The following is a 19,477-nucleotide window of genomic DNA, read 5'->3' as shown; positions in this document are numbered from 1 at the left end:
GATGATGGAGTCCTCGACGGTGAGAGTGGTTGGTGGTGGTGGCGGTAGTGTGGGTGTGGTAGTTGGTTGAAGCTGGGCAGAGGACCCTTCCGGGACCTGCTGAGTGATGGGTTGAGCTCCCCCAGGACTGCAGCGACGAGAAGTCAGCGCTCCTTGGTGGGTCCCAGCTTCAGTCTGGGGGGTTGTGCGACGTGGAGGGCCGCTGCCGTTCAGCTGGTCCCCTTCAGCGGCTCGGAGGGTCCTGTAAAGTCACGGCCAGGGGCTGGCAGAGGAGGAAAATCCAACTCCCAAGGCACCGAAACGGTTGGACAAGGACAGGCTAGGTGGAGGAGATCGGCGGCCGCCGCCCCGCGTACCCCCGCCTTGGCACGGCTGCAGATCCACACCTGCAGCTGTAGACTATTGCGATTAGAAGTTTGTATATTTATATACTGTAATTAGATAATTTAATTACCTGATTTTGTATATTCATACAATCTAAGTAATCAATCAGAAGTGGTCGTTTTTATCATCAGGGAGTTTACTTAAACACTCTGTATTGACTGAGAGACAAGAAAGAGAGAGAGTTGGGATCGTTTAAGAATCTTTAATTTCTATAATTATAAATTCTTACAATCTACCAGGACTATCTCAATGATGGATGCATATGGATGTAGATGTTTCGTGTTGGTGTGTGTGTGTGTGTGTTTTGTTCAGAATCTCTAGGCTGACGTAGCGAGTCTGGTTTGTTATGACTAGGCTACCACGAGGCTTCAGAAGCTGATGACATGAGCCGCCATTTGCCGTACCTTAGAAGGAGTCTCCCGTGTAGATCAGGAATTGCCAGGTTCCAAGACCTCGGTTGTACTGGAGCTGGTGAAACAGCGGTCGCAGCACACAACGCCCGTCTGAGGATAACTCCGTTAGTGGTTGGCAGGCGTCAGCAAGTTCTCTCTTATTTTGAAGGACCGCCGGATCGTTGGTATAAACGACGGAAAATCTCCAGCTTGACAGATTTCAGCTCAAAGTAGGAAGTCCAGCTGGCCAGTCTGAACTTCTTAATGATGACGATGGAAATCCTTAGGAACTCGGATGTCCTGGAGCTGAGTTCAACATGTAACTGCTTAACTTGGAACTTAACGTGGAACTGAACTTAAAATGGTGTTGCCTTCTTTTTATATCTCCCACTTGTTTAAGAATCTTAGTAAACCGGATTGGACTACTTTCATAAACAAACCAGATTCTGCCCTACGACAGACGAAAGTTCTGATTGGTTGAAAACAATGTGTCATGCGTTTCCATGGTAATGCATATCAGTGTGACTGGTGCAGCCCTGTTTGTTCATTTAAACACATAACTCATGACATCTTTATTTCACAGATCATTCACCTGATTATTAATGATCATTAGCTTATCACAAATAAAGTACTATGATTAATCAATGGAAAGCGTTCTTCTTCTGTTCTTCTGTCTCTTCTCCTGGAATGTAAACATACTGAACCAAGCGTCCGACCTTGGCGGTGTTACTGTGTGAAGGGGCAGCTGTTAAGGGCAGACCACCACAAACTTCCCAACGCTACAAGACTATTCATCACGTGTACCTCGTTCTTCACGGGCCATGGATGAAAACATCTGCCTCTTTAGCTCCTGAAGAACTGTGGAACGAACTTCCAGTCACAGTTCGACTGGCATCCACCTTGGCAGATTTTAAGTCTAGACTAAAGACACTATTTTACCCTTGCTTTTAACAGTTAGCTGTTAGTTTGGCTTTTACTACTATTTTATCATCCATTGTAAGATTTCATTGGTACTTTTTTTGTCGGCTTGTCTTTTTTTATTGTTGGCTGTATTTTATAGTACTGTTTAATGTTTTTATCTCCATTGTTGTGCGACTGTGCAGCACTTTGGTCAGCCGTATGGCTGTGCTTTTAAAGTGCTACATAAATAAAGGTGGTATGGTAATCATCATCGTGTTTGTAAGCGCGTTACCGACACCTCTCTCTCCCTGGCTGCAGCTGAAGTGTGGCGGTCAGAAAGCCTCACACTGTTGCTCAACGTTCGACAAGCACATAGTACCGCACAACCTTCCGTCCCCAGTAATGGTAACGGCGTTGCAACAGTGGGAAAAGTAATTAGAGTATTCCTTTACCCAAAAAAAGCACGCCGCTGGTAACGCCTTTATTTTAAACGGCGTTATTCTCATGACTGTCTAGTAATGAGAAGTCCTCGATCTGAACAGTATGGTTTTCACTGACTGTGCACAAGTATGAGGTGGTTTTTGTGGCAGGTAGAAGATGTTAGTTACCTGTTGTGTTGTGTTTTCTTGTTAGGTTTGGGTGTCATCGATCACAGAAATCAGACAGGAGGATCTGATGGTGCAGGACCTGGACACGCCCCAGGACGAGCTACACTTCATGGTGACCCCTCCCAGCAATGGACACCTGGCCCTGAAGAGCAACCCCATGAAGGCTGTGCTGAACTTCACACAGGCCCACATAGACCAGGGTCAGCTGCTGTTTGCTCACAAAGGTAACAGAGCTTTTGATTTATTTACAAAAGAATTTCAGTCATCCACTTTTGGCATTATAATTGGCCAAAAACCTAAGTAAGCACTGTTAATTATAAATCTGTCAGAATCTCTACAAGGTAAATGTCGTTTCTGTTGAAGAAAAGATTTGGTTTCTCTAACTTGCTGTCAGATTTATTTCCTTTCAACTAAACATGATTCATCCTCCTGTTTTTGCTGTTCATTTTCCCTCCACTAGACGGCGCTGTTGGCAGTTTAAAATAAATCAGGAGGAAGTCTCTGCAGCTTTCATGTCATGTTTCTGCTTACTGCTTTCTTTTCTGGCTGCTTTTTATTCTTGTGCATCAAGTAAAGGCTCTAATAATAGATCCACATAGCTCCTCATTCATCCAGCAGTCTCTTTTTTTACCCAACAAACACACAGTTGTGTGTTTTCAAGGCACAAAATACAAATGTGTCGTACTTTCTTTTAAATTAGAACCAGAAAAAAGCTCATTAAGGCTTTTTTCATTTATATTTTGTAGAAAACAAAAATATCTACTTTAAATTTGACACATTGACCATTTTGTTCTATGTGAGACACAAACTTCATAACTTAGTTCGTAGCTTGATTGTCTGATTCATGTCATTTCCAGGTGCCTTGTCTGGTGGATTCAGCTTCCAAGTCAATGATGGAGTGAATTTTAGCCCTAGGCAGATTTTTAGCATCACAGCTAAGGACTTAGTTCTCAGTTTGGAGAAGAACCGCCCACTCAAGGTGTTTCCAGGTAAGCCCCGCCCTCTGGTTGCAACAACAAATCAGCAAATTACTGGTGTACCACTGAATGCTTCTGCCCTCCCATGACACCCTCACAGACTCTAATGAACTATTATTGAAAAGCTTGACTGACTTTTCTAGATCGCATCAGCACTTGGTCTTTAAGAACTCTTAAAGGGGCATTATGGAAGTGTGACAGCCAAAACATGTATAGAAATAATAAATGTCTTCTTCATACATTCTCCTGCAATGCCCTGGTCCTGTAGAATGAGCCCTGGCATTTTTACTGTGATTGTCTGTTTTTCTGTAAAATCACAGAAAAAGAGAGATGCTCGGGTCGAGCAGGCTGCTTCATGCGCGTTCACGCTCAGGCATCGCCCGTAGCATTTGCTATCCGTAGCTTTAGCAGCAGAGAGAGAGGCAGTGCCACTTTGTCGCTGTTCCTAACGCCTAGTGACAAAGCTAGCTACATTTCTGAGGACCCTTAGCTACTTTCTGTAGAACTTTCTTCTAGATATTTCCTGCTAATTAGCAACAAAATAGCCATTTTCACTCCGAACCGTTCTTTGGTTTGACGTTGTTTCAGCTGTCATCAAGGATATAAATGTTACAGATACTGTGAATGTTACTAGAGCGTAGCTCACCTTGTAAGACGTCTGACTCTCATGCAGAAGTCCTGGGTTTGATTCTGGGTGTGAACATAGTTTATTTTGAGTTTCTTTTTTACATTAATGGTATATTTTTTTACAGTAAGACGCCCAAATTTTTATTTGAGACTCGCTGAACGGCATTGAATTCACAGATAAAAAAGATGTGGGTTCAACTTTCATTTTGGAACAATTTTTCAAGCAAGGGAAGGGAATGATCTGAGCTTGTGTCACGCCGTGCCGGTGAGTGGAACGGAGGTGAGGATCCACACGCTGGGGAGGAATCAGGCAGGTAGACAAACTGAGTAACGTAAAAGGTTTTAATAACAAATGCACGCAGGACATGGGAACAATGAGCCAACAAGAGACACAGAGCTGGAGGGGTTTAAATACAAGAGGGCTGGGAGCTTGGGTGATTGGAAAACGAGAGGCAGGTGGGAGCAATTAACAGACACGTGGCTGAACAGAATGGGGAGACAGGACAGGGTGTGACAGCATGCAGGAGGACTGACCCATCATAAACCTTTGTCGACTGTGCTGAAGAGAAAGCTACAGAACCAAATTATTTAATGTATTAGCTGCGTGTTCTCCTGTCGTCTGTCCTCCCCCCCCCCCCCCCCCCCCACACACACACACAGGACTGTCTCAGCTGTTATTTTCGTTAAGGAGTGTGCACGTACAGCGTGCACGCCTCGTGCACGAGCCTACTATTGAAGCTGCCGTTACGCTTTTGGCCTGAGGGGGCAATCACGAGCATAAAAATTCAAAACTCCGTAAAGTCCCTTTAAGTTTTAGTTAGTGGTTGTCTGGATGTTAATACGCTGCTGGGACCTTCTCAGCATGAATGAAAGATTCAAGGGGATAAAGAGATCTGGTGTTTAGAAACAGAAAATACCGTTAGTCTGTCGGGTTTTTATACACATTATCCACATTTACAGTTATTATAACTCTGGGTAACCATGTTGGATTATTACATCTGTGATGGCGATTTTTGTTATGAATCAGAATTAATTAGACTTTAGGAGGACGTCTGATGTTTAAACGTATTTCGGGTTTCCACGGGAGCCGTCAGCAGCACGTTACTGCAGCAGCACGTCTAGCTGCTGCTTGGCCCTTCCCACGAGACGCGACGCAGCAGAGCAGCAGCTGTCACCGACAGGGCACGAAGTCACACGAGTGACTTCGTCAGTAAACACAACAACAAGCAGGAGAAAACTACAACATGGCTCCAAAATGTTTGTGTTTTTATATTCTGTCCGTTTTATAATCGCCAATACGGACCTGAAAAACAAAGGAGGCCGCTAGCTAGGTGATAACTTCTCACGGGGACGCACAGTTAGTAACCTTTTTTAAAAGTAAAGCGACCGGAAGGCAGTACGTTCTTTATTCTGAAAATCTCGGGAGCTTCTCTCCATTTCCGCGTCCGATTTCCTGTCTTTCCTTCCCCAAAAATGTCGAACTTGACCCGTTTCAGAGGCGTCGCGCGTAGGAAATAGAACCGGCGCGTAAAGGCCGCGACATGCTGCTCCTGAGACGCGGCCGACTCGCGCTGCTGACGGCTCCTGTGGAAAAGGTTCTGTTGACCACAGCCGTTCCTATCAGCAGCTATGACGTGCTGCTGCAGTAACGTGCTGCTGACGGCTCCGGTGGAAAGCCGGGGTTATGAAAACTGGCAGCAGAAAATGTAATTGGTCTTCGTTTTTCGCTGTAACTCCACACACTCTAAAAACACCCATAGTCAAAGTGGAAGCATCCTCTTTTAAACAGCCCATTTGAGAGAAAACAGTCGGTGTTTTTGTGTTTAACGCCTTTAGTTTCTCATTAGGCGTGTCTTTAAAAGTTAGCCCATTTGTGAGCTCTGCCCTCTAATAAGCTTTCCAGAATTCCTTCTGGTTTTATAATTTAGAGCCTCACCAACGTCCAAGTCGTTAAATCATTAAACGGGTGTCGTCTGTGTCTCCAAACGCTTTCCAGAGAATTTTTAGGAGTTTGCTTAGTGAATTAGAAGGAGCTGCCGTTGTGAGAGCAGCAAACGGCCAGCTGGCATGCTCCGCAGGACGAGTGGGTCCTTAGAGAGCGGGTTCTGTCCCAGTTGGTGCTCCGTGCCAGGCGGGACACAGGAAGAGGCTCGGAATGGGAGCTTTAAATCACAATGAGGGATTTTCATTGGGGGGGCACTTTTTCACTGTGGTGGAAAAGAAATGATTTTCCTTTTACTCACAAACAGCAAACACTTCTGAGTGTGAAACTTTACTGATAGTTGAACTTGTTTCAGGTGCTTTTACCTTTTAGAGATCTGCATTTGATCTTTATTTAAAGAAGCGTCCAGGGTCACTGCAGCCCTCCAACCCTCAATGCTCCTCCCCCTATCCACACTGAGGTGACATGTGCTGCTTATCATGGCTGCAGGAACTGAAGTGTGGATAATCCCAACCCACCACCCCACCTAGTGGACACTTATGTTGTGTTGTCTGTAGTCTGTTGCATATCTGTCTGAGGTGTTTTTTTGCAGAGCAAAGCTGCCCTCCTGCTGGAGGGTAACTCTGAAGTGCCTTTTTCCCTCCACCTGAACCAATCCTCATGTAACCCTCTGATCTCTATTAAGGTAGCGCGACTCAGGGTTGCGAATGACCACAGTCACCAATTCTTGCCACGTGTCTTGCCCATGTATGTCTGATCTCTGAATTGTGTGTACTGAAACTCTAATTTCCCTCTGGGATTAATAAAGTATCTTTGATTTGATTTGATTGATGTTTTATACAGACGGGGTTTTGTTTTCCTACTTAAACAATAATATTTTCTTCTTCCTGATTCAGTACATGCCTCATTTTGTTCTGAAATGGTTTCTTCCCAAGACACAAAGTGTTATTCTCTCCTAGAAGTGACGGATAATTTAGCTTTATTCTCTCTTCTACCTTTGCCTTCCATCATTTATCCATTTTTATGTATTCTTGTTTTGGAGCGTCAGATTTTATATGGCTGCTGCATCTTTTTCCCAAATGAAAGATCTGCGCCAGCACAGAGCTTTTAATGTCTTGTTTGGAGTTTATATAACTCTCCCTACACGGCAGTCGGACAGCGTTGTAAAAATGTCTTTGATCTCTGTGTTGCTGCTTTCATTTGGCACATCAAAAGACTTGGTGTGTCTTTTCCAGGCCTTGTTTTTGTATTTGGAGTTTTAAAAGATGCGAATCACTTCCAGAGGGGGACAGTTAGCATTAGGTTTGACGTAGCAGCAGTGTAGCCACAGTTAGCCAACTTTTTTTTGTAATTCTCAGGTTCTTCCAGACCAATCACAAATGAGGATTTAGAAGCCGTGACCAACGATGTCAGCAAAAGCTCAACCCGGGTCGTTACGTTCAGCGTGGTTCGGCCTCCTAAGTTGGGGCGTCTGGTGAAGACACTGTCAGATAACACAACGGAGGACATCTCTACTTTCACACAAAGCATGGTGAGAAGTGAATGATGAAGCATGAAGCTGTGTCTCGTTTTTAGAAAAGCACATCAGTAAAATGTGAAAACCAGTTTTCTTGTCTGGGGACCGGACCGCCAAGGCTCCCGCCTCGGTCTGCCACCCGATCCACACTGCACCGGACCCTTCATGTTCCTCCTGCGGGTGGTGGGCCCACAGTTGGATGAGCCCATGTATCCGGTCTGGGCTGGGCCCGGCCGGGCCCCATGGGCAAAAGCCCGGCCACCGGGCGCTCGCTCACGGGCTCCAACCCCAGGCCTGGCTCCAGGGTGGGACCCTGGTAACCCTCCGGGCCGGGTACTCCGACTCTTAGATTTTACATCCATGAAAGATCTTCGGAACCGTTCTTTGTCTCACCTTTCACCTAAGACCCATTTGTCATGGGAGACCCTACCAGGGGCACAAAGTGCCCCAGACAACATAGCTCCTAGGATCATTAGGGCACTCAAACTCCTCCACCACGATAAGTTGACGGTTCAAGGAGGAGCGGCTGGGATGAGGATCAGCACCTCCAAATCTGAGACCATGGTTCTCGACCGGGAAAGGGTGGCTTGCCAACTCCGGGTCGGGGGAGAGGTCCTACCTCAAGTGGAGGAGTTTAAGTATCTCGGGGTCTTGTTCACGAGTGAGGGTAGGAGGGATCGGGAGATCGACAGGCGGATTGGTTCGGCGTCTGCAGTGATGCGGACGCTGAGCCGATCTGTCGTGGGGAAGAGGGAGCTGAGCCAGAAAGCCAGGCTCTCGATTTACCGGTCGATCTACGTCCCAATCCTCACCTATGGTCATGAGCTTTGGGTAATGACCGAAAGAACGAGATCGCGGATACAAGCGGCCGAAATGAGTTTCCTCCGTAGGGTGGCCGGGCTCAGCCTTAGAGATAGGGTGAGGAGCTCGGACATTCGGGAGGGACTCGGAGTAGAACCGCTGCTCCTCCGGATCGAAAGGAGTCAGTTGAGGTGGTTTGGGCATCTGGTCAGGATGCCTCCTGGACGCCTCCCTGGGGAGGTGTTTCGGGCATGTCCTGCCGGCAGAAGGCCCCCGGGTCGACCCAGGACACGTTGGAGAGGTTCCATCTCCAATCTGGTCCGGGAACGCCTTGGGGTCCTGCCGGAGGAGCTGGTGGAGGTGGCCGGGGAGAGGACGGTCTGGAGCTCCCTAGTTGGGATGCTGCCCCTGCGACCCGGATAAGCGGAGGAAGACGACGAGTAAAATGTGAATTCTTGGGATGTGAGTTTAAATATTAGATTTCATGTGGAGCGTCGCCAGATTTCCACTGTTTTTCATGAGTAATACATGACCTCCATCCTTGTTGGACACTGACTTGGTGCTTGCTTAGCTGAAAAGGTCATGTAGACCTTTCATGGAATTATTTTTGATGGGTTTTCGTCTGACATTATCAAAGTCGAAATGCTTTTCCTGTATTTACCTCAGATTTAAATAACTGATGACATCCAACAGGTAGACTAGTGATTCAATTTCAGACTCTTTCTCTTTACAACTGATTCAGCTGGCTGATTAGAGCTGTGATGTTTTTGTACCACAGGTGGACAGAAGGGAAGTTGTTTACATCCAAGCCCCCGTTGAGTCTGTGGGCTGGGAAGCCATGGACTCGATAACCTTTTCTGTTTCGTCACCGCCTGCTTCCTTAGAGAGTCAGACCTTCAAAATAGACATCTCTTATGAAAACACGGGACCAGAACACAACACTGTTCTCCTCGCAAACACAGGTATGAAGAATATTCATTATGCAGCTGTGTGTCCAGTTCTAAAGGTGGAAGCATAAAAACGGTGCATCTTTAAGGGGAAATGCATCGAGCTTCATACCTCTCATTCACTCCTTTTCAGTAGAATACATGAATGCCTTGGGAGGCATGCTCTCATGCTCCTGTTTCAGGGGGCTGATGTTTGTTGTAGGAGTGGGTTGACAGAACAGCACTGAATTCTGAATTATTCCATAATATGCAAATGTCTGGCCTCCCAATTTGCTTACAGCAGCACGACTCCTCCCCGCCCTTCATTTGCTCTTCTTTCTTCAGTAAAAAATGCAATGTCCACAAATATTGCAATCTTAAACGTGTTCCGCCATGTTGTGGATGTGCTATTGCTAATGGTTAGCTTTTACAAGCTAAGCCGTGCTCTGCTCTCCCCTTCTCATGGGCCCAAGCCACAATGGGCGAGGCCATGAATACTAGTGTTGCCTGCATCGTAGAAGAGTCTTGCTTTTTTCTAACCGATCGTTTTTCCATCTGTTTTCTTTCTGCGGCCAATTCCGACGATGGGGGGGTGAAGAAGATTTTCACGTTCAGCATGCATATACAACTCCGAGTGACATGGTTTCTTGGTAAACGAGCCCTTTAATGCTTAAATGTTTTATTTAGGTGCTGAGGTGGCAGAAGGTGAGAGTGTCGTCATTGACGAGCACAAGCTGGACGCCTCTAACCTGATGTCAAAGCTGCCGGCGCCACTGCGAAGCTCCCATGAGGTCTGGTTTCAGGTGACATCACTGCCTCAGCACGGCGTCATCATCGTCGGTGAGAGAAACCTCACCAAAGAGAAGCCCACCTTCTCCCAGTTCATTCTGAACAAATACGGCATCACCTACCAGCACGACAACTCGGAGACAACTCAGGACTCCTTTGAGTTCAGCGCTTGGCTTTTTCCTGTAGGCAGAACTGCACGACGCCCTCAAGATGAAAGGGATGTTGTTGTGGAGCGCTTCAACATCACAGTCACACCTGTGAATGATCAGCCACCTTTGCTCAAAGTTAAAACCCCAGGGCTCAACGTGGTCCAAGGAGATCGAGTTGCACTTGGGCCAGAAAATCTCAAAGTTGAAGATTTGGACAATTCTCCGGAGGATATTAGATTTTCTGTGATTAGCAAGCCAAGCAACGGTTACCTAGCTCTTGGAGGAAGGTTGAATGAGTCAGTAGAGTTATTTAGCCAAGCCCAGATCAACAACAGAAGTGTTTATTTTGTCCATGATGGAAGTTCTGTCTCAGGAGTGTTTTACTTCAGTGTCACAGACGGACACCACAAACCCATATACAAGTTATTTAATATAGACGTGTCAGAGATCACCATCAAAATGGTCAACTATACTCAAGTGTCACTGCAACAAGGAAAGACCTCAGTTCCTCTGAGCCAGAACAACCTAGCTGCCGAGACAAACGGGAAAGATGTCACCATTTACTACGAAGTTACAAGGCCTCCAAACTTTGGCAAACTTCTGATGGAAAACCAGGAGGTTACTCTATTTAAACAGGAGGATCTAATATCTGGAAGGCTGTTCTATCATATGACCTCTCTTTCCTCCTCCGAGGACAGCTTTGGGTTCTCTGCCTTCACTTCAGAAGCTAATCTTACCGGCCAAGTTCTCAACATAACTGTCAGACCTTTGATCCAGGTTGGCCGAGGTTTGAGAATTCCCAACGGGATTACCGTCAAGTTCAGCTCTAGCTTTTTAAATGTCTCTGAATTGGCTTACATGAGCGACAGCGACCCTCTCTTTGAAGTCATATCCCATCCTAAGTATGGGAAAGTTGTTCAGACGAAACCTAAAATGTCTAAGAGAGTTCGTCCAGTTGAATCCTTCACATTTCAGGAAGTGATGCAGGAGGAAGTAGCGTTGGAGCTGAACGCCAACATGACAGGAGTTGAGGAGCTGAATGACTCTCTGGTGTTTGTGCTGAAAGCTGACAACATCCAACCGGCTAAAGGGGAATTCCACTTCACGATTGTTCCGAATGATCCACTGCTTTTTCCTACCTCAGAAAGTCCGGTCTTTACCACATCACCCATTCCTCTGACTCCAATCAAGTCTTCGAGGAATGCCAACGCTTCCCCTGTCCCGTCTACGGCTTTCCTCTCCACCCTGCAACCAATTAAAAACCAACATAAATTTAAGGGACGCAACCGCTGGGGGAACTCGAACAGAACCAACTTTTTTGGTACGACTCTCGGCAAACCGTCACAAACCGAGGACTTCCCCTTTCTGAACACACCCGTTCGAGTTGAGTCCTTCCCTCAAAAGACCTCCAGTCCTCTCCTGATCATCCTGCCGCTAACGGCCCTGCTGCTGCTCATTCTCATTTTCGTAATCCTGGTTGTCTTTTTTCGACATCACAAACGAAGGAAGCACAGCCCTGCTTCGCTGCAGGAGCCTGCTGCTGGTTCTCCAGACAGTCCGAGTTACAACGACCAAACCCTGAGGAGCACCACAGTTCCCGGGGTCACCGTCACTCCTTTGAACCCCACCTGCCCCGCTAGCCCCGCCTTGGACAGGTTTTTGACCCAGAATCAGATCTCACCATGTGACACAGTTGATTCAAATGTCCTGATAAGTTCTTGGAGTAATGGTTCCTCTTATCCATGTTCCCAAATGATTAGAGCTGCTGCCCCTCCCCTGCAAAAGAATCAGTACTGGGTGTGAAATATCTCTGCAATGACAACAGACAGCCTTGCAGCAACATGTTATTGTTTTTGTGTCACACACACAAGGCTGAATGTGTCGATGACAATCATTTTTACAGTTCATTTGATTTCCATAGATCTTCTCAAGTAGCCTGGCCTGCCAGACTCGCCCTCTCTCTGTTCTACACAGAGAACAACGTGAATACTCGGAGGCAGAGAGCGCCATGAGGGGCGGGACTAGCCAGCTCAGAAATAACCGATCTGAAAAATGACAACTGCGTTTAGCTGTAGTTTGTTTAACTGTGGTCAAAGATGGCGTCTGGCGACGACGCAACCATCTTCCTCTAGAAGAAAGGCTTTTAGCGCTTCTTGTTGTGGTTTTTAAGACATTTCTAAGTCATTTAGAAAGAGGAAAGAGCGGCGGCGAACTCAGCTTCAGATGCCATCTTCTTTGGGAAAGTGTGACATACGCTGCTCAGTGCTGATTGGCTCGGTTAGAATTCTCAGGGGGAGGGGCTGTTTGAATGGTAGCATTACCAGGCCCTTTGCTTCCCATAAGGGAGCATTGGCATGGCTGGCCAGGCTACTTCTCAAGACCCTCATCTGTCGTTTCACGAGCCACAGTGAGGCCCAGAAACCCCCTTTGGGACCTAAAAGAGACCCACAACATTCATGAATCAAGTTTTTGATCTCCGTGATCCTGTTGCTCCAGGAGACCAGTGGTTCCTGAGTGAAGACATGGATGTTACCCTGCCCTGTTTTTGCTGTGCAAAAATGGATCAACTCAACATGGAAATGGAGAGCAAATAAAACATTCAGCAAACCAGAGAGCAGGATTGTCCATCAAGAGCTGTTGTGGGCAAAGGGCCGTTCACATGGAAGGATTTTTAAGTTGTCAGACGATTTTCAAAACAAGAGACCATTTGTGGTAATAACAAATAACAGATTTACCAGTTTTGGTGCTACAGCGTGTGGTGTCCAGCCACATGGCCAACACTACACACGAACTAATCTCCCGAGATCAAACAGACATGTGGAGGAGGACCACTATCATAGCCTCACTCTCTGATTGACCCCATGATGCATTCAACAGTCAGAAAGTTGCAGCAGTAGGTCAGGAGGTGGAGCGGGTTGTCCAGCAATCAGAAAGTTGCAGGTTCAATCCCAGCTCTGACCAGAGAATGCTGTCGTTGTGTCCTTGGGTTAGACACTTAACCGGCTAACCCTGCTGGTGGAGGTCGGAGGGACCGGTGGCGCCAGTTCTCGGCAGCCTCGCCTCTGTCAGTGTGCCCCAGGGCAGCTGTGGCTACATCGCAGCTCATCCCCACCAGTGTGTGAATGGGTGAATGACTGATTGTGTTGTAAAGCGCCTTGGGGGGTTCCAGGACTCTAGAAGGCGCTATATCAAATACAGGCCATTTACCATCTTTAGCATAACTGCAGTGATCAGACGTGACCTTTAGGTTGCCGGAGGAGGCTTAGATCAGAAGAACTGAGCTTAAAGGTTCCCTTACGCTCTGATATTTTGTGTAATATTTATCATTCGAGTGAAGGTTCCTGCCTCTAAAGCCCGCTGCAGGAAAATCATGCAGATTTTTCGCCAGCCCTGTGCCTTCCTGTAAGGGTTGTGTAGGGTTAGGGTCAGATCTATCAGGTAATCCTACTTTTTGTGTTGTGTGTGTACTCTGGTCGGCTCGGATGGACGTCGGGACGTAAATCCGAGCTTTCAAACATGTTGGATTGTCCTGGTACGATTTTCGGGGACAAAGGAACGTGTTGAATGTGACGTGCAGCCAATTAGCAAGCGAGGTGACCGAAGCATGCAGCTCATTCCTCTTCCACCATGTTTGTTTACTTCAAAGTCACGTTTTGTCTCGTGAGATTTCCCATCTGAGCAGAGAGTGAAAACGATTTGTGTGTAGTTTAGTATTTGCAGAGTTGCTGCACACCTCACACTGTCGGATCCGATCTGTGAGTGCTCTCTCGTGCTTTGAATATCGGCCTCCGTGTGACCCGGGCCTTACAAGAGAACGTATTCGTGTGACTTGAAAGATAACGGCTCACTCACCAGATCTGAGAACTTTGTAAACACTGGTTAGGTTTAAAGTCTAACGAGTAATGCTTTAGGGTCATAATTTACACACTTGGGAGTCTTTCAGTTCATAAATCACTGTAATAAATAATAACCTGAGTGGGCTTCATCCAGCTTGAAGCTTTATTAGTTAAAGGTTATGATTATAATAGTGGATGGTGATAAAAAACGTCTTTAAACTGTGTTTCACTCAGATTTATCATCTAGGCGTTTGACCTGATTGTTCAGATTTAATATAATTTTAATGTGTTGCACACTAATGTGGTTGTTTTTGTAAACTCAGGCATATTTTGAACAGTGTCATTGTGTTACCTTTAATAAAGGTTGCACGTACTGCCGGTAATCCAGATTAAACATAAGAAAATTCTCACAACAGCTTCCCAGTAAAATAAAAAGTCAGATTTTCTTCACAACTTCTATAACCTCTGTTTTTATTTTAAACATGATTTGTATTTAGAATGATTTCTTTCTAAGGCCTTTATTATATATCGTAACAGATTCTGTGTTTCAGAATAATCCCAAAAACCTACAACTACTGAAAGCTCTTTATAGAACAAAGCATCTCATAATGGCTGCGTGGAGGACGTGTATTTATATTTATCTGAGTGTTTAAATGAACTACTGTGAATGAGCACTTCTGTTGTGATCTGCTTTTAGGAGCTGAGATGGTTTATTGTCACAAAAACACTGAAATAATCTTTATTTCTCTTACATGTTCTTATTTAAATTGTGTATTTATTTATACAGTATTTTTAATAAATCACTTTAAAGCCTTCTGTGTCGCCTCCTGCTGTCATGTGAAATAGTTTTCCTCCTCCTTCCTCTTGAACGTGTTTTCCTTCATTGCTATCACTTAAACTGTCTTGCAGCCATTTTTAAACGATAACAAAAGACACGTTACAACCATCGATTACAACACGTGAGCAGTTGGAGAAAGATAAATTATCATCATCACCGCTCTTAGTTTCCTGTAATTAGCCAAACTGTGATTTTCTCCTATTGAAAGCGGCTCCCCCTGCTGCGATGTGCACCGAGAGTCCTGATCTCCAGCACCGGCTGACACCATTGCCTCTCACACACACTCACACACACACACACACACACACACACACACACACACACACACACACACACACACACACACACACACACACACACACACACACACACACACACACACACACACACACACACACATACACACACACTCACACACACTCACACACACACACTCACACACACACACACACACACACACACACACACCTTTTTTCTTCTCCACAGCCATAAAGTGCTCCATTCTCGTCATAAAGTGCAAACATCTGCATTTACAGCACTCACTAACACAATATTGTCTTTTTACTAAAAACTTTGCTTCTTTATTTGTGACCAGGCAAACTGTAAACACACAGATTCCCGACCGAGACCACCCAGGAATATTACACAAGGTTACAGTGTTTAAAAACAAAACTGGTTGTAAAACAATTAAAATTATCCGGAGGCTAATAATTCTGCTTCAGGCTCTGCAGAGTTGCTTTGTGTTATTTTAAATGTCAAATTAAGACGTATAGAAGTTTGATTTGGTGTTTGAGTAAAGCAGAAATCAAACATAACAGGCAGTAAACATGATTATTTAAGAGTTCACACCAATCTGCCCACGACTCAGGAACTATTGGCCTTTTTTTATATCTAAATAGAAAAATGACCGGATTTAACACCCAGCACCAACATGAGAAGTGTGATATATGATTGCAACACATACGTGATTGCTGAAACCATCAAATTATAAAATGGCTCTGATCAAAGCAGCAGTGCTGATAAAAGCTGCCAGTTTATCCGTTTAAACTTTAATACGCAGCAATCCAAAAGTGTTGCAGTGGTTTCACAACTCATTCCTAGAAGACCAAAGCACAAATTCCAACTTTTAAAACAAATGTAAGGTTTAAAATTGCACAAAAGCAGCTTTTAAAACATATTTTGGATGCTGGAATGACCTTTGATGAGATGTTGGATGGGCAGACGGGATGAAAGCGCTCACCCATCAGTGTTTCATCAACAGAAGTCGATCATTTCCTCAAACGGCACTGGTGAGGAGAAAAAACGCTGACGTGGTGATGTGTAGAGTTACAGCATGTCTGGGAGGAAGTGGTGTTGTTCAACAGAGTCGGGGCTTAAATTATCACTGTGTTCACTCCTCAGAGTGGTCCACTGTCACTGTGAGGACAAAGAGCATGTGAGCTAATAGCTCAGCTAATATCGTAGAACAAAACCCACTAAAAAGACGTGTCAAACGAGTCCTTGGCCGTGGATATTAGCCTAGCTGTAATTGTGGGTCTGGGGAACAAAAGCAGCCTTTTAGACGCCGCTGCAGGAGACGGTGTCATCTCAGCTCATTCGGTTTAACAAGGTTCTACACAGACGAGCCCAGATGGTTAATTTAATCACTTCCACCTCCTCTTGGATCCTAGAGACTCAGCTTCAGTTGTTAGAAGACTTCACTTTCTGCCTTTAAGTGAGGTTCTGTAAGAGAAGCAGCAGAGCTGGTGCCCGGAGAGACACCCAAGTGTCGTGGAGCTGAAGGCTGGAATGGTGACGTAGATGGTTTCTGAACTAGGTTTTTGTGTGCGTTCCCTTTGCTGATGAAGAATAAAAGCTTTTTTAGCAGTTAGACATTTTCCCTTAACAATGAACATTGCACATTATAATTTCTCTAACAGGTTAATGCAAAGAAGCAGCGTTCTAGGAGGTTAAAATTAGCGAAGGTTGGTCAGATTCTTACGTGTTTGCAGCTTTTGTTGCAAAAGGGACTCCTTTTTAAAATCTGTTGATACACGTTGGCTAACGTTGAAAGTGTTCGTAGTTACTTTAGCAGATAGCAGTTTCCTTCTTCAACCTGAAGACATTTTAGCCTTAGATCTTTGTGTTTGTCATGGACAAAATTTAGCTGAGGTGTGGACTCGAGTCACATGACTTGGACTCGAGTCATTATTTTAATGACTTCTGACTTGACTTGATAAAATCTATAAAGACTTACGACTTGACTCGGACTTGAATGCCAATGACTTGCGACTTGATTAGACTTGCATCTGTTGACTTGATGAAGACTTGAGCACATTTGATATTTTAGCACAAAAGTGGCCCGACATGGACAAAAATCATAAATCATTCTTGGTTCTGGGTTTGATTTACTGCTGAATGCAGCAGCACTTTGTTTATAATCAGTTTCAGCTGCACTTCCTGCTTGCTTGAGCAAATAAATGAAGCTTTAAGAAGCTTTAATTCTGGAGTTTATTTGTTATCATTGTCAATGAAGTTTGACAAATGACTTGATTATGACTTGAAAATTCAAAGTTAAGGACTTGGACTTGGTTGTCTTTGACTTGGACTTTACTTGACACTTGAATGGAAAGTCACACCTCTGAAATTTAGACTTCAGAAGCGAGAGGGACACAACTGGAATGGGGGGTGGGGGGTATATTTACAGTAAGTAAACACATTTATGTGTCTTCTTTCGGCTCTCGGAGGGTGCAGACGCTTCTTTCCTCCTCTCCTCCATATCTTATCGTCAAGGCCCTTTGTCTGTCTGTGTGTGCTGGGTGCACGGCTGCTTCTCCATGTTTTCTGGAAACTGAAATTAACTAAAATGGATCTCGTCAGCTGGTCTCTCAACGCGATTGATAAAAAATTTTCAACGATGAGAACGGGAGAAGGGGCTCCCGGATGTCCCGCCGGGACAGACCCAGTTGGACACATCATGGACTCCTGGAAACAGTGGAACTTGATTTGTTTATCTCAGCTGTCTGTGGAGGATTCTGAAGACGTGTGGACATTTGTGGTGTTGGTGTCAGGTTTCCTGCTCATTGGCCTTCAAGGCTTCCTGGCTTACCGGAAAATTAACGAGCTGTCGAGGAATATTGGCCTGATCCCGGAGCTCAGAGATGGATTGCACCGCGCTGTGAATTCACAGACTCACATAATTGTCTAGATGAATCGTAAGCTTGGAACTTTGGCCGAGATTCATTCATTGGCACAAAATATGGATGCCATCAAGGAGAGAGTGGACGAATCAGCACGGATTGGGATAGATTAATGTCCATTATTGGGATTCTGAGAGGTTGAGGACCAACAAACTGTAAGACAGAGAGGAAATTATCTCTGTCTGGCCCCAAAACAATTTCTAATCAGAATCTGGCGTCCTTGAGCCTGCAAGGCTCCAACGAAAACTCCCCCCTCAGAAGATATGTGGAATGTGCCGTCGCTATGGCAACTCAACTCTGTCTCCTTTCCCAGCCTGGGCGGGACTGCGGGAAGGCCGCTGAAACGTTCCAGGTTCACTGCAACCCTCCAACCCTCAATGCTCCTCCCCCTATCCACACTGAGGTGACATGTGCTGCTTCTATCATGGCTGCAGGAACTGAAGTAGGGATAGTCCCAACCCACCACCCCCACCTAGTGGACACTTATGTTGTGATGTCTGAAGTCTGTTGCATATCTGTCTGAGGTGTTTTTTTGCAGAGCAAAGCTGCCCTCCTGGTGGAGGGTAACTCTGAAGTGCCTTTTTTCCCTCCACCTGAACCAATCCTCATGTAACCCTCTGATCTCTATTAAGGTAGCGCGACTCAGGGATGCGAATGACCACAGTCACCAATACTTGTCATGTGTCTTGCCCATGTATGTCTGATCTCTGAATTGTGTGTACTGAAACTCTAATTTCCCTCCGGGATTAATAAAGTATCTTTGATTTGATTTGATTTGATAAAACAGCCTAGAAGCTCTTTTATGCAATGTCAGAAATGCAGAACTGTCAAGTACACAAGTGGCAGGAACGGCCAATCAAACTTTAGCAAGTATCAGCCGAGCCAATAGATAAGCTTATGGATGGTTCTAACGGGAAACAGGTGGTCCCGGTGCTCAGCCAGTGTCTATTGAATGTAGCGCAATATTGTTTTTGGATTGCAAAAAGTGCAGGGGACAAAAATTGACTTGGGATCAAGGGGGGGGGGGGCATGTACCCTCCCCCCTCCCCCCCCCAAAAAAAAAAAAAAAACTACATCCATGGTGTTGGCAATAAGGCCCAGCATCATTCCAGCCAACATTTTTCCTTTGGCGTTTTTGTGTAATCCGATGTAAAAGAAAAGGATTCCGTCATCTGGAGAACGCTTCCGTTGGTTTAGCAGCACAGCAACACAAGTGGTCGCCTCCCATGCTTCTCTGCTGTAGATTCTTCTGCTGTTGGGTCATCATGACCATGCACCAGATGTTTGTCCTGATGTTGACCTCCTCCTGAGGACAGACGGAGAACATTCACAAGAGAATCTAGGTGTAATTTTAAATGTGAACAAAGGTCAAATCCGATCTGAGGCAGGAATACGGAAAAGTACTTAGAAATACTCGCTGGTGGAGAAATTTATTGACCATTTTAAAACACTGATGTCAGATTTAATACAGGCAAAGAATGGGAGGCGTGTCTAATAATGTCAGGTCAGTCGCAATAAGCAAAATCTGCAGGTGGATTATGAGTAATGAGTTTTTATACAGAGACAAATAATGTTGTTTTTTTTTTTTTTGCATAAAATGGAAGTAAAAGAGA

General features: G+C 45.3%; 1 protein-coding gene across 1 annotated transcript in view; it reads left to right on the top strand.

Moving 5' to 3' along the window:
* The window catches only part of cspg4ba (chondroitin sulfate proteoglycan 4ba), a 30,525-nt gene extending 18,479 nt beyond the window's left edge, over nucleotides 1-12,046 (top strand). Inside the window, exons 6-10 of the mRNA XM_015973181.3 lie at nucleotides 2,310-2,508; nucleotides 3,142-3,273; nucleotides 7,189-7,361; nucleotides 8,926-9,109; nucleotides 9,761-12,046. Coding sequence (XP_015828667.3) covers nucleotides 2,310-2,508; nucleotides 3,142-3,273; nucleotides 7,189-7,361; nucleotides 8,926-9,109; nucleotides 9,761-11,814 — 2,742 coding nt within the window. The 3' untranslated portion in view covers nucleotides 11,815-12,046. The remainder of the gene's footprint in view (nucleotides 1-2,309; nucleotides 2,509-3,141; nucleotides 3,274-7,188; nucleotides 7,362-8,925; nucleotides 9,110-9,760) is intronic.
* Nucleotides 12,047-19,477: the final 7,431 nt, after the last annotated feature.

Source organism: Nothobranchius furzeri, chromosome 17 (genome assembly GCF_043380555.1).
Source record: "Nothobranchius furzeri strain GRZ-AD chromosome 17, NfurGRZ-RIMD1, whole genome shotgun sequence".
In the NCBI taxonomy this organism is placed as follows: Eukaryota; Metazoa; Chordata; class Actinopteri; order Cyprinodontiformes; family Nothobranchiidae; genus Nothobranchius; species Nothobranchius furzeri.
This window is presented reverse-complemented; position numbering and strand designations above follow the sequence as displayed.